At 61.0% G+C, this 12,962-nt stretch overlaps 4 protein-coding genes across 4 annotated transcripts; all 4 read left to right on the forward strand.

The window, feature by feature from the left end:
- Positions 1 to 82: 82 nt before the first annotated feature.
- LMXM_33_0290 (conserved hypothetical protein) lies at positions 83 to 2,125 on the forward strand (the record flags this gene model as incomplete). The annotated part of the gene is made up of 1 exon (XM_003878565.1): positions 83 to 2,125. The coding sequence occupies one exon, from the start codon at positions 83 to 85 to the stop codon at positions 2,123 to 2,125; it is 2,043 nt and encodes a 680-aa protein (XP_003878614.1).
- A 1,132-nt stretch (positions 2,126 to 3,257) lies between these two features.
- On the forward strand, positions 3,258 to 5,540 carry LMXM_33_0300 (conserved hypothetical protein; the record flags this gene model as incomplete). The annotated part of the gene is made up of 1 exon (XM_003878566.1): positions 3,258 to 5,540. The coding sequence occupies one exon, from the start codon at positions 3,258 to 3,260 to the stop codon at positions 5,538 to 5,540; it is 2,283 nt and encodes a 760-aa protein (XP_003878615.1).
- Positions 5,541 to 6,724: 1,184 nt separating this feature from the next.
- On the forward strand, positions 6,725 to 8,827 carry LMXM_33_0310 (conserved hypothetical protein; the record flags this gene model as incomplete). Its single annotated transcript, XM_003878567.1, has 1 exon — positions 6,725 to 8,827. The coding sequence occupies one exon, from the start codon at positions 6,725 to 6,727 to the stop codon at positions 8,825 to 8,827; it is 2,103 nt and encodes a 700-aa protein (XP_003878616.1).
- A 1,318-nt stretch (positions 8,828 to 10,145) lies between these two features.
- Positions 10,146 to 11,222, forward strand: LMXM_33_0320 (conserved hypothetical protein; the record flags this gene model as incomplete). The annotated part of the gene is made up of 1 exon (XM_003878568.1): positions 10,146 to 11,222. One exon carries the CDS (start codon positions 10,146 to 10,148, stop codon positions 11,220 to 11,222), a length of 1,077 nt encoding a protein of 358 aa, XP_003878617.1.
- Between the last annotated feature and the right edge of the window lie 1,740 nt (positions 11,223 to 12,962).

Genomic DNA, 12,962 nt, shown 5'->3' on the forward strand with positions numbered 1-12,962 from the left:
CCACCCTCGCCTCACCTCACGTTGCCTCCCGCACATCAACCTCGCTGAAGAGATTCCATACGGGAGGACTCCCTCGCCGACCATGTCAATGAGCCGCCCGGCCGCTGTCTTGCAGGCTGGGGGCGACGATGACAAGAACGACGACCCGATGGCTATACTCGGGCAGCATGAGCGACACGTGCTGGTGTTGACACGGGCCGGCAAGCCCGTCTTTTCTCAGCATGGTCACGAAGAGCAACTCAGCCCACTGTGTGCCCTCCTTCAAGTGCTGCTGCACATACACGAAGACAAGGAGAGCGGCGACGAGCAAAGCCGGGGTCCGTCCCAGCCTGCTCCCAGATCGGACGGCACCGCATCCTCCGCGGCCGTGAAGGATGAGTTGCGCCAGGTAGTCTACTACTGCTCAAGGTCGACGTCCGGCGAGGCCTGGCATCAAGGTGACGTGAACGCGCAAGTGCAAGCCCTGACACTCTTCTTCCACGTTCAGGGTGAGCTGATGTACGTCATGTCAGTGCGCAGTGTGGCCCCGTCACCCCCAGCAGGTGCTGTGGAGGTGTCAAGTGCGGAAGGAGAATGCGAGCCGCCGCCACTGGCCAGCTACTGCCTGGCTCAGCTGCGGCATGTCCACCACTGCATCCTCCTCGTGCTTCCCACCGTGAACACTCTGCTGACGAGGTCACCCGGACTGGATGTCATGGCCACGTACACTTCGGCCGACCGTGCGGCGCTTCGAGAGCTCATCGAGTCCCACCAGACCGAACTGACATACGCTCTTGGTGCAGTGGCCACGCTGGCCCTCAGCGTAGAGAAGCGTCGAGTGGTAGAACGAGCGCTGCTGTGCTGTTACCGCAGCTGCGTCGACGCCGCCGTCGGGCCGCCGGCACACCAGTTGTTCAGCTTTCTGTACTTTAAAAACTACCTCGTGGCCGCCATCGGACCTCCCGAGACGTACGCCGCAGACCTCAAGATCTCTGTGTCCACGCCCCTTGCACTGGGGCCCGACACTGCACTCTGCGGCTGTCTGCATGTCGACGACGCGCTTCTCCTGTACCGCTACGCTCGCTCGCTCGTCTCACGGCAGCTGGGGGAGGCGTGGGTGCCGGTGTGTCTGCCACGCTTCAACAGCACCGGCTACCTCTGGTGCTACGCCGTCAACTTCACTCGCTACGCGCGTGAGCTCCGTCAGCAGCAAGGCAGGACGGTATGGCCAAAGGTCTGGGAGGAACACACGGAGCTCGATTTAATGCTGCTGCACGTGTCTGCCTCACAGGATGACTTCACGGCGCTATCTCGTTGCACCCGACGCTTCGCGCAGGACCTTTACGCGCCAGTCGTGGGGGACAACTTCTATTATCGGTTGGAGGAGGAACTCTACTACCGTACACCAGCCCCCTTGACGGAACTCCTGTCCTTGTCTCACATGTCGCTGTCCCCCTGCTCCACGCGTGACCTGTCTAGCGGGACCGGCGGGGTGCCGCTGTGGTATGGCGTGGTCATCCAAGGCAGTGACGCAGCCTTCCTCAACGCCGCTCAAGGCGAAGAGGCCAAGCCAACAACGCGGGCGGCCGCAACAGCCACGCGCACGCTCGACTGTCCCTCAGCGAGCATTCGGTTACTCTTTGAGAGCCAGCCCTCACCGCTGCTTAACATCGCCACTGTGGAGAATGCCAAGGAGTTCCGGCAGCTTGCAGCGCGCTACCAGGCGCAACTGCGTGCTGCCCCCGCCTCTTCTTCAGCCCCTTGCATGCTGTTTGTGCGCCACAACAGCGCCCTCGCCTTTGCAGTGGTTCAGCCAACTCCGGCCACGCTGGCGACGCTGGCCGAGCAATTCTTTTCGCCGAAGAATCCGTTCGATGTGCCAAGCGATGGCACTGCCGCTGGCGGCGACGCTGCAGAGTTTCTCCAGGAGGGTCGATGCAGTGCGGCCGCAGCCTCTCACCGCGGTGTATCTTTGACTACCTGGGTAGAGGCCGTTCGTGCGCTTGGCGTAGCGGAGCTCACGGTGGTGTTCGGGGCTGCCACACCGGAGGCCATGGCGTGGTATTGGGTGGGGCACATCTTGTTCATCGCGGTGCAGCGGCGGAGCCACTTCGTTGTACGTCAGCTGATCGGTGATCGTCGGTGAGATGATACAACATCGAGAAGCGCACTTGCGCATCAGAGGATGGTGGCGGTGTTTGGTGGAAGGTTTGAGTGCGCGTGACTGGGTGTATGCCTGCGTGTGTGGCGGTGCTCCCTCCCCCTCCCCTCGCATTGCTCGGCTGCTCCTTTCTTCACTTTTTCCTTCGAGTATCGATGAGAGGCCCCGCTCATGGCCGGCCAACTCTCCGTGCTTAGTACCTCAGGGCCCAGTACCCCCTCTCTGGGAGCCCGGGCAGACCCCCTTATCCCTCCATATGCCGTGCCGACCTTGGTAGTGGCGTCGCGTCGGGGCGAGCTGTGACAGTGCACACGCTTGTGCCATGCATATGGTAGGCAACGTGTCAGTGTGACTCCAACGCATCTCCCCTCCCCCCTCCCGGCCCTCACACCGACTACTTGGCGGGGAGCCCGAGTCGCCCCGGTGGGGATGCGCTAGGGAATGTGGGGAGTGGGGGGGCGTGCTCCGATGACTGAGCCGGCGCATTGCTGCACCCGCGTGTCTCCTGCTGCTTTGCACCGCGCGATGGGTGCCTGTGACAGGGCCCAGAGGGGGGCGGTGGTGGTGTTGGAGTGCAGCTCATGCGCCATGGCAACAACAAAAAAAGACCGCACGTTGTGCACGTATACGGCGTATTCCACGCGCCGTGTCGACCCGGGATAACACCGGCTCATTCACATGCCGAAATGCCTCCCTGCGCTGCGCGTTGTGTGTGTCGTGCATGACCTACCCGCCCACACGCCGTCCTCCCCTCCCACCTTGCTCTTCTCATCTCTCGCCCTCCTTGTGTGGGGTCAACCTGCCAAAAAAAAACGTTACCGCGTTTTTCACCGTGTGCGCTGCATTGTCGCGCTTTCTTTCCGCTCAGCTGGGGACCACGAGTAGCATCACGCTCGAGCACACAGGCAGCCACATCGGCTCTGAACCACCTGCCTCTTCCGTACAACCCTCACACACGCACACGGGACCGGCGGGAACAGCGTGATAGGAGCGCGCATCAGAGCGCGTCTGCGTGTATACGTCGGTCTCCGTATTGTCCCTCTACCTGAGCAGCCGTGCACGTCGGCTTGACTTCGATCCCACCTCCCCACTCCACGTTAAAAGCGCCGACGCTGCAATGTTGTCCAAGAAGAAGGCGGCCAAGCGGGCAGCCATCAGCGCCACCGTGCGCAGGGAACACCAGGCACATGAGAAGCTAAGTCAGCAGAACGCGCAGCTGCACACGTCGCGCAAGAAGGCTGCGGGGGCATCACCGTCCTCAACGGGCGCGGACGACTTGGTCAATGACAAGAAGAGTCGCACAGTCCTGAGCAGCGCCGATGCCCCGGAGGCGGTGGGCAGCGGCAACGGCAGCCGGGCGGCCATGATCCGCAGCCTCGGGGACCACATAAACACGCGCCTGCAGGAAGTGACATTCGAGGATGATCTCGACGGTGACGTCTTTCACGAGCGCCGCGCGCAGTTGATGGAGGAGGCGCGGCTGGCGGCTGGCGTCAAGCAGCGCGACATGTCCACCTCCGTGCGGCACTACCTCGGCCACCAAACGGAGATGCACGACCTGCACTCTGTGCGGATTGCCCACAACTGCAACTCCATTACGTGTGTGGCGGCCCTCGGTACAGACCGCATCGTGTATGGTGACAAGACCGGAAAGGTGTATCTCGTAGACATATCCCTCGCGACCAGCGGGGCCGGCATGTCAGTCTCTGACAAGGCGGAGCTGCAGCGGCGGCGCAAGGTGCTTCTAGAGCCGGCACTGCCATCCGGCATTGTCTCGATAGCCGTCAGCAACACGACAGCGAACCGCCCCACGGCGCGCGATGTCTTCGAAAAGACAACGGTAGACATGTCGTGCCCGTCGTACGTGGCAGCTGGGGCCATGGACGGGTCTATCAGTGTGTGGGAGACTCTCACCAAGACACACAAGGGACTTCTCTTCATGCACCGTAAGCCGATCACCGGACTGCAGTTCCGCATGGACACCGCCACCCTCTACTCCAGCTGCGAGGACGGCACGCTGCGGGTGTGGGCCGTGCCGCAGATGATCGCCGTCGACAAGCTTTTCGGTCATGAAGGGCCCATTCATTTCCTGGATTGCCTGCGCAAAGAGACGGCGGCGACCGTTGGCGAGGACGGCACGATGCGCTTCTGGAAGATGGACGCGGCCACGCAGCAGGCGTACAACTACGCACCGGCCCGGCGGCCGGAGAAGAGCCTCACCCCAGACGCCGCCGCCTCGGCGCCGCCGCCTCCCAGCGTGGTTATGGACACGGTGGCGATGCTTAATGAGAGCATCATCGTGGCGGGTGCGAGGGACGGCGCCGTCGTGGTCTTCGACGTGAACCGCCGCAAGCCCCTTGTCTTCGTTCCAGCAGCGCACGGGGACGGCTTCATCGGTGACGGCACGGGGCTGGAAAAGGCAGCGGCGCAGCTCGCGGAGGAGGACGATGGCGATCGAGTGGCACGCGATAACGCGACGGGATCATCGTCCGGCACCGTCGCTGCGCAGCGGCGTAATCCGAACCCCATCACCGCCGTGGCCGCCGTGCCATATGCGGATGTAGTAGCTACAGGCAGCTACGACGGAGTGGTACGCGTGTGGCACGTTGTTGGCGTTGGCGCCGGGGCCACGGCGCCGGGGAAGCGCACAGACGACGACAGAAACGGCGACGCGGCACCCTCGTCCGGGAAATGGGCGGCGCCGCAACTGGTGCTAATCGCAGAGCTGCCTGTTCAAGCCATTGTCAACTCGCTTCGCTTCTGCGGCAACGGTGATGTGCTCCTCATTGCCGTGGCCAAGGAGCCTCGGCGTGGTCGGTGGGTCGTGCAGTCGAATGCGCGCAACGGCGTTTTGTTGGTGCCGCTCACCGAGTTAGGGCGCAAGAAGCTGCAAGGAGTGCGCGGGGAAGTGGAGCACATCCCTGCGCAGCTCTTCGGCATCGACGATGCCGCCGCCGAGGAAGATGCCGCTGGGGAAGAAAAGGAAGAAGCGCACGTGAACGAGAGAGATGCTTCCAAAACGGACCTCGACTCAAGCGGAGAGCTGCAAGCGAACGACGGCGAGGACGGCGCTGGTCCCGAGGACGCAGAGGACGTCGCAGACATGTTTGACGTTGGCCCAGACGGCATGATGCGCTTCAGAGAGGGCGTGTCCCTCGCTGGCGGGGCTGCCGTCGCCTCGAAGAAGAGGAAAAAGGGGAAGAGTGGCATGCCTAAAGTGCTTCGGCAGAGCAAGGAGCTCTCCGACATGACCGTGGCGCGCGACTCCGGCAGCGACAAGATGAAGAAGGCGCTGTCGGCAAAGAAGGTCAAGCGCGTCGAGGCCAAGAGCAAGAAGCCTCATACGTCCAACGCTGCGCTGGCAACGTCCAAGAAGGCGATGAAGCGGGCGAAAGCGTGAGGTGCAGGGATATCGCGTGTTTACTTGCATGCATTTTGTGTAGGCCTATGCGCACGCGCATGCTTGCGGGTTGGTGTTTGTATGCGTTGGCGGGTGTGCGTGTGCGCAAGCGGGGGGGAGGAGGAGAAGAGTACGATGACGTCCCCCCTCCGCCCCGCTCGCTTTATATATGTCTCTCTCTCTCAGCCGTGCTGGGCATTTACTTTTGGTCTTGATTCCCCCTCACCTATTTTGTTAACTGTGATGCCGTTAACGTGTCGAATAAGTCCGAAGTGTTTTCTTCCGTTTTATGCCTACGCTTTGGTGTGCGTGCGTGTGGACGCTTGCTCTCCCCTGTACGAGTCTGTCTGCGTCCGTGTTTGTCCGCGCTTCGTCCTTTCCCACGCGCAGACAACTCCCTCACTGATCGGCACGCGCGTGGTCACAGCCACATACGCGCCAGGACAGACCCAGCCGTTGTTGCAGGAACCGGTGGTGATGTTAGCAGTGGCTGGTGCGTCGTCTTCGGGTGCCGAAGTCGATCGTGAATTGGTACATGCGCGTTTTCTTGTTTCTCGTCCCAAGGCGCTAATTTGCCGCCACACGCTGCACACGCAGAGGCCACGCACGCGTAAGCAAACGAAGCCCAGCTGTACAGGTCAGCAGCAGCGGAGATGGACCTGTTTGCCCTACCCCCTCCTCTCCCCCTCTCTCTGCGTGGCGCCGTGCGGTGAGAAGTGGCGTAACCGCAGCAATCGAGCGAGGGAGGCGAGCGAGGCGACGTGCTCGGTTGCGTGAGGGGGCGCGCGCGCGCATGTGGTAGGAGCCCAGCATCCCGTCTCCCTCGTAAGTCCCCTCACTCTGCCTTCTTGTGTGCTAATGAGGTTTTCTGTCGCCCCCGTCAGTAGGGAGACACTGCCGGGCGAACTGTATCGGCGACTTTGACCGCATGACCGTCATCTCCCCCGACCTTCCTCTCATCCTGCTCGCCCCCTTCTCCGCACGACTGTTGCGTATCGCTGCGTGCACGTGCACACGCCTACCTCCGCGCACGTTCGCCTATGTAAGATCGACATTGGCGGCGCGGCCACCTCATCACTGCCGGCACACACACACACAAGGGCGTGCGCACTGAGGCGTCTGCCTTTCCGCGTTCGGCCCTCTGTCGCCGCCATACCACCACCCTCGTAGGCAGGAGCGCGACCATGCTGGACCCCAGCGCAGATGCTGTGACTCTTGCAACTGCAGAAGAGGCGAAGGTGGCGGGGCAGCCGACACCGAAGGCGCCACCACCCGAGCCGATTATTTCAGGCTGCACCCCGTACAAGTACTACCGCGTCCCTGACGGACTCAAGCGAGTGCGCAGGAAGCAAAAGGTTGGCATCATCTTCGGCTACGTTGGTGAGTGTTACTGCGGGCTGCAGTGGAACCACCTTCCCGAGTACCCAACAGTCGAGGAGGTCCTCATGAAGGCGCTCTTCGAGACGGACATGATCAGCGAAGTGAATTTTTCTAACTTAAAGGTGCAGAAGCTGCTCAACTTTGAGCGAGCGAGCCGCACCGACAAGGGTGTGCACGCGCTTCGCAACGTCGTGTCCGTGGCTGTCATGCTGCCCTACGACCCCTCGTATACCAAGAAGCATCTGGCAGCCCTGCAAGAGCACGCCGAAGGCGCGGCCGCTGGTGAGGTCCACACAGCAGACGGCGACGTCGAAGACGACGCAAACAGCGCGCAGGCCGCTGTCTTCAGCTGCGAGGAGGCCAAGCGGCTGCTGAACGAGGCCCTTCCCCGAGATATCCACGTCTACGCCGTCGTGCCGGTGACTCGCAGCTTCAACGCCTACCTGAACTGTGGTGGGCGCCGCTACGAGTACTACCTGCCCACCTTCGCGCTCATGACAGCGGCGGAGTACTCCGAGACGTACTTTCCGACCTCCCTGGCCCCCTCCCAACCAACATTAAAGGAGGTGGGTTTTGTGCCAGGCAAGCATGGCAAGCGCGACCCCCCGCGCGCTGTCACGGTGACGGACGAGGAAGAAGAGGCGCGGCGACGCAAGCACAAGAACAGCGCGCGCAAGAGCAAGGGGCACTTCCCGAAGCGCAAGAATGCCAAGGCGGCTGCACGTGCGGTGGCGGCGGCAACAACTAGGGCCGTGCCGCCAGACTCGACGCCGCCACTGGAAGGGAAGGGTGATGTCTCCGCAGCTGAGACCACGGCGCCTCTGCACACCGAGCCCCTAGTCTTGTCCTCTCAGACCCCTGCCGGGCCGATGAGCATAGTCGCCCTGGACGATGGCGAGAAGAAGGCCGAGAGCGACGCGGAGAGTCAAGACAGCGACGCGGAGGTGCAGGCCGCGCTGGAGCGCGCCGCAGAGGCCCGCCCGTGCGAGGACAACTACGCGACGCACTTCCACGATGGTCTCTTTGAGTCCATGATTCTCTTCCGCAGCATCCCGGCTGACGCGATGCGCCACGTTGCCAACTACCGCCTCCCCGCGGAGCAGCTCCAGCACGTTCGCCGCCTCTTCCACGAGTACGAGGGGACGCATTGCTACCACAACTTCACCCCGGGCGGCCGCAGCTACGATGCTTCCTGCTACCGCTTCATCCGCAGCGTCGTCGTGAGCAACCCCTTTGTTGTGTCGCCAGAGGATGAGCTGCTGCAGCACAGCATTGATAACTGGTCTCTCAATCACTTCTACTCCCCCGACGAGCGGGTGGCCGTGACGTATGAAGAGTGGGTGACCGAAGGTGAGACGACGGAGCTGCAGGACGCCGCTGCGTCTGTCTCCGAGCAAGGAAAGCGGCAGATCCCGAAGAGCGCGGACGCGGCGTTGCGGGAGCGCATGCGTCAGCACATTCGCGACGTCTATGCCGGCGGTATCGAGGTTGTGCGCATCGAACTGGATGGACAGAGCTTCATGCTGAACCAAATTCGCAAGATGATCGGCGCGGTGGTCTGCGTTGCAGCCGCAGGCCTCCCCGAGACCTACATCCGCGACGTCCTGCTGCGCAAGGCCGTGCGGCGAGGCATACCGATGGCGCCCGCCAACGGTCTCTTCCTTTCGTACTTGGACTTCTCCGGCTACAATCGACGACTGGAGCGCATTCAAAACGATGGCAACAACGGCGCTGGCAAAGGCACGCTCGACGTGGAGGCTGGCGTGGACGCCGACGAGGTCGAGGCGCAGCGTCGCCGCATCATTGCCGTGGTGTTGCGCAATGAAATGGCGGAGGACATCATGGGGAAGTGGATGCGCTCTCTCCGCCACGTGCTGCGGCTGGCGTGGAAGCATACCCTCCATTGAGCAGGAACGACGGTGAAGGGGCTCCCTATCAAAGGGAGGGCAACACACAACAACAGCCAGTGCTGTGTTGTGGAGAAGTGGGCGAGAGCCGTCTATATCTGCGAGGTGAATAAGCGGGCATCCTCTCACTACACCCCTCCCCTTCCCTTTTCCTGCTCGTGCGGCGTGATGGCACGTGGTGCCTCTCTGTACCGCCGGCGAGGAAGGCCTCGAACGGCTCACGAAGTGCTTGACTGTTAAACCCGCTTGTGCTTGTCTGTGTAGGTGGCATAAGGGACACAACGTTCGCGTGGCAAGGTCGGTGCGCAAGTACAGCCCCTACACGTGCACACAGACACGCATGTCTCACATACGCCGCCGTCTCTCGTGCCCTCGCCAGCGCAGGCTGCACGCTCATCGGCTGTGCGATGGCGTGTCACCACACGCACGCTACGTAATGTCATCGAGGTCGTCGCCCCAACAAGAGATTTAAAAAGACTCGTCGGCGAGCGTGTCAGCACAAGGCACGCCGCCGTCCACCGTGCGCCGTGGCTGGGCCACTTGCTCTTCCTCGCTTGACGCACCTGTTACCGAACCTCTTTCCGCCGGTGCATCATGTCTGTGTCACTTTCCTACCTTCTCCACATCCCCCCCCATTCTCCGTGGTCCACACACGCACACACACTGCACACATGCACATACATGCGGTGCACACATCTGCTTAGCTAAGATGGTTGTCACAACATCATAGCCTTCTTAATTCCTCATCTCCCTGACGCAGCTTCGCACACACACACACACACACGCACGCACGCACACAACCGCGGACGCGCGCGCGTTGTTTTCGTTTTGGCGTGTGTCCGCGCCCTCGGACTCCTTTCATTGTTCTCTTCGCCCCTCTGTCGCTGCTCTCCCTCCCCTCCCCTCCCCTCCACCCCCTTGTTGCTGCCTTCTGTCACATCATCGTGTAGTCTTCGCACCTTCTTCGTTTGGGGGGATTTCGCTTAGCTAGTCTTCTCTGTTCCTGCGTGTCCGTGTGTCTGTGCAAGTGTGCATCTGAACGAGTTGGACGGGACTTCTCGCGTCGCGCTCCCCCTCGTTGTTGTCATTCTGTTTTGCTGTTGTTCTTTGCCCTGTATTTTTTCTCTGCCGCACCGCTGCAAACATTACTCAGCCCGCTTCGTCGACGCGGTGCACCAAGCCGTCGTCTCTTGGCCTTTGTGCAATTCTTTCGCCTCCGCAATCCTCCCCATCCCCCCCCCTTCCTATTTCATCTTCCAGAGGCACACGCACACACCCACAGATCCGGCACGTCATCTCTCGACTGCCGTCTACTGCCATGTTCAAATTCGTCTCTTCCATCGGTGACGCCGCGTACAAGGCGGCATCCAAGACCGGCCTCGCCGCCGGCTCTGAGCAGCCTCCCTACCCGTGCGCCCTCCCTCTGCAGGTAATCGAAGACTGCGAGGACACGGAAACCACGGAACGCGTCCTGAACGATACGTACGTGGCTGTTCAAGACCTCCTGAGCGATGACCTTCCGCTGCTGCACAGCGCCATCTCAGACGTGAAGGCCCACAAGCCCTTCAAGCTGGTAGACTTCACCGATCGCGAGGGCGACATCCGTCTTTTTACTCGTCCCCACGTCGGCACCTATAACTTTGCCCGTGTTACGCTCACGCTCGACAACGTGTCACCGGCAAAGGTGTTGGCCTTCATGCACCCCCAAAGCCTGAAGGAGCGCAACCGCTACTCGAACAACCTTTGCCAGTATGACGTCATCGCCCGCAACCCCGAACTGCCCGCGCAGTACATCGGCAATGATAACGACCACCTCGAGGAACTCTGTCGCATGGGCATCCGTGACTGGCATGTGGAATACAACCGGTACAGCGCTCCGCCACCTGTGGCGGCCCGAGATTTCATCAACCTTGTCGAGAAGCGCTATGTTCCGGAGCAGCGGTGCTACTACATCTACGGCACGAGCGTTGACTACCGCGATACGGCCGGCATCACCATCGAGAAGGACAATTGCGTGCGTGGCGCCGTCGTGTTCGGCTGGCGCCTTCAGCACGTCGGCAGCAAGACGCACTGCACGTACGTGTCCTGCATGAGCCCGAATGGCTGGGCGCCGACCTTCATTGTGGGCTGGATGAAGACCGCGATCGCAAAGGAGCTTCAAAACGCGCGGCGACTGCTGTACCAGGATGTGCCGTCCTCCCATACCGCTGGCGCGTCCCCGGAGTACGCCAAGGGTGCCCTGGCGACACACAACGCGTCCATCATATCTCGTCGGCACAAGCAGCCGAATACAAAGAATTTTCTGTCCAAGTCTTCCGCGCAGAAGCGCGGCGATGCCATGGAGCGCGAGGAGCGGCGACTGCTGGAGGACGAGAAACCCATTGTGTTTGAGTGAAGGACAGGCAAGGACAGGGAAGAAACGGCGAAGCCCAAGAATGGAATGGAAAGGGCGGCGGAGCTCCTCATTAGGTGGCGGGTGTGTGGGTGAGGGGGCGAGCACCGTGTAAGCCGAATGCATCAAAACGGATCAATGGAGTGTCGCACAAGGAGCACGAGGTATCGACGCGCACACGCGGCAGACATGGAAGGTGGGATTGGCATATCAAGCGAAGGTGTACCTCAGTGTCTCTGATGTGTGTGCGTGCGGGCGATTGCGTCATTCGGCAGTGCTCCATCTGTGGCCGCATGAGTGCTTCTCGCTCGAGCTCTTTTCCCTGTTGTTGTCCTGGAGGGGTGGGGGTCTTCTACCGTGTCACCTTCCTTCCACGCTATCCCCCGCCGACATCCCACCACGGCCGCCTCCACGTCAAAAAAACATCCACACCTGAGTCCGTGCTCTTGATGTGTTTGTGCGCGGGCATCCGCGGCTGCTCTTCCCGTGATGACCCGAGTACGCAACGTGTCCCACAGCAGATAGAAACATGCTGTCACTCGCATTGCGGGTTCGGCGCCACCTGGTGAATGGCGAAGCATCGCGGTCGTCTCGCCCGCCTTCCCCCCCCCCGCATATATATTTATATATGTGCGTGTAACCTTTATTTCCTTTGAACATCTTCGCTCACGTGTAGGCGGTCTCGTCCCCACCGCCACCCAAAATTTCTTTTTCTCTGTGTGCCACTCATGAATTCGATGCTCATCGTCTGGCGTCTAAACGTATACACACACGTATATACATATATATGTGTGTGTATATATGTATATATATGCATGTATATGTATGTATATGTGTATGTATGTGTGTGTATACGTATATGTGTATATAGCGCTCTCTCTCTTGGCGGCCTGCAAGCGCGGGTGTGCCTGCTTGCCTGCCCGCCTGAATCTTGTGTGGTACGTGTATGTATGCGTGTGTGGAAGAATGCGGGGGCCTCCCTAAGAAATCCGTGTCTCTGATGATGATTCTCTCGCTTTCTCCTCTGTCTTTTTTGTTCTGTCTCGGATACCCGTACGATGCTCTCCTCCCTCGCTCTCGCCCTTTCTCGGTCCTCTCGCCCATTGCATGATCATCTCAGCATCCCGACGCTCTGCGCAATCATACAGATGTGCGTAATACATGCGCCAACGCATGTGTATGTGTGTAACGTTTGCTGTGCCGAAGACGTGCCTTGGGCTGGGAACGCTGCCGACCAACTCTCGCTCCCTCGCGCACTCTCCTCCTCCGTGCCTCCTTGTCTCCCTCCACAAGCCAGCAGGTGGGTGCTCCAGCACCTGCGGAACGTTTTGGACGCCCACAAGTCCGTCATGGTCACACTCCACGGATCCCACTCCACAACGGTCCTTCACGCACACGACAGGAACTATGTCGGAGAGGGATATCGTGTGTGTGCGTGGGGCTGCGGTCTTCACGGTGCAGAGACAGCGCCGCTTCCGTTGAGCTCCGATGGGCTGGTGCCGGAACCGCAGCTGAGCACGGGATTGTCGTGTATGGCCAAGCCTCGCGCGGCCTCACATTTGCGGGGCTCCAGACGAACTACGCCGGCTACCACTCACACACCATCAGCTTCAACGATTCGGAAAAGGGCGGACGTCCTGCACACGTGGGGATTCTGACTGGCAGATGGCTCCGATCACCATGCTGCTGAGGGAGGGAGTGCGGGTGTCGGAGGAGGGCATCCATCGCCTCGAGGCGGCTGCG

The sequence above is a fragment of the Leishmania mexicana genome, chromosome 33 (assembly GCF_000234665.1).
Source record: "Leishmania mexicana MHOM/GT/2001/U1103 complete genome, chromosome 33".
Lineage (NCBI taxonomy): Eukaryota > Euglenozoa > Kinetoplastea > Trypanosomatida > Trypanosomatidae > Leishmania > Leishmania mexicana.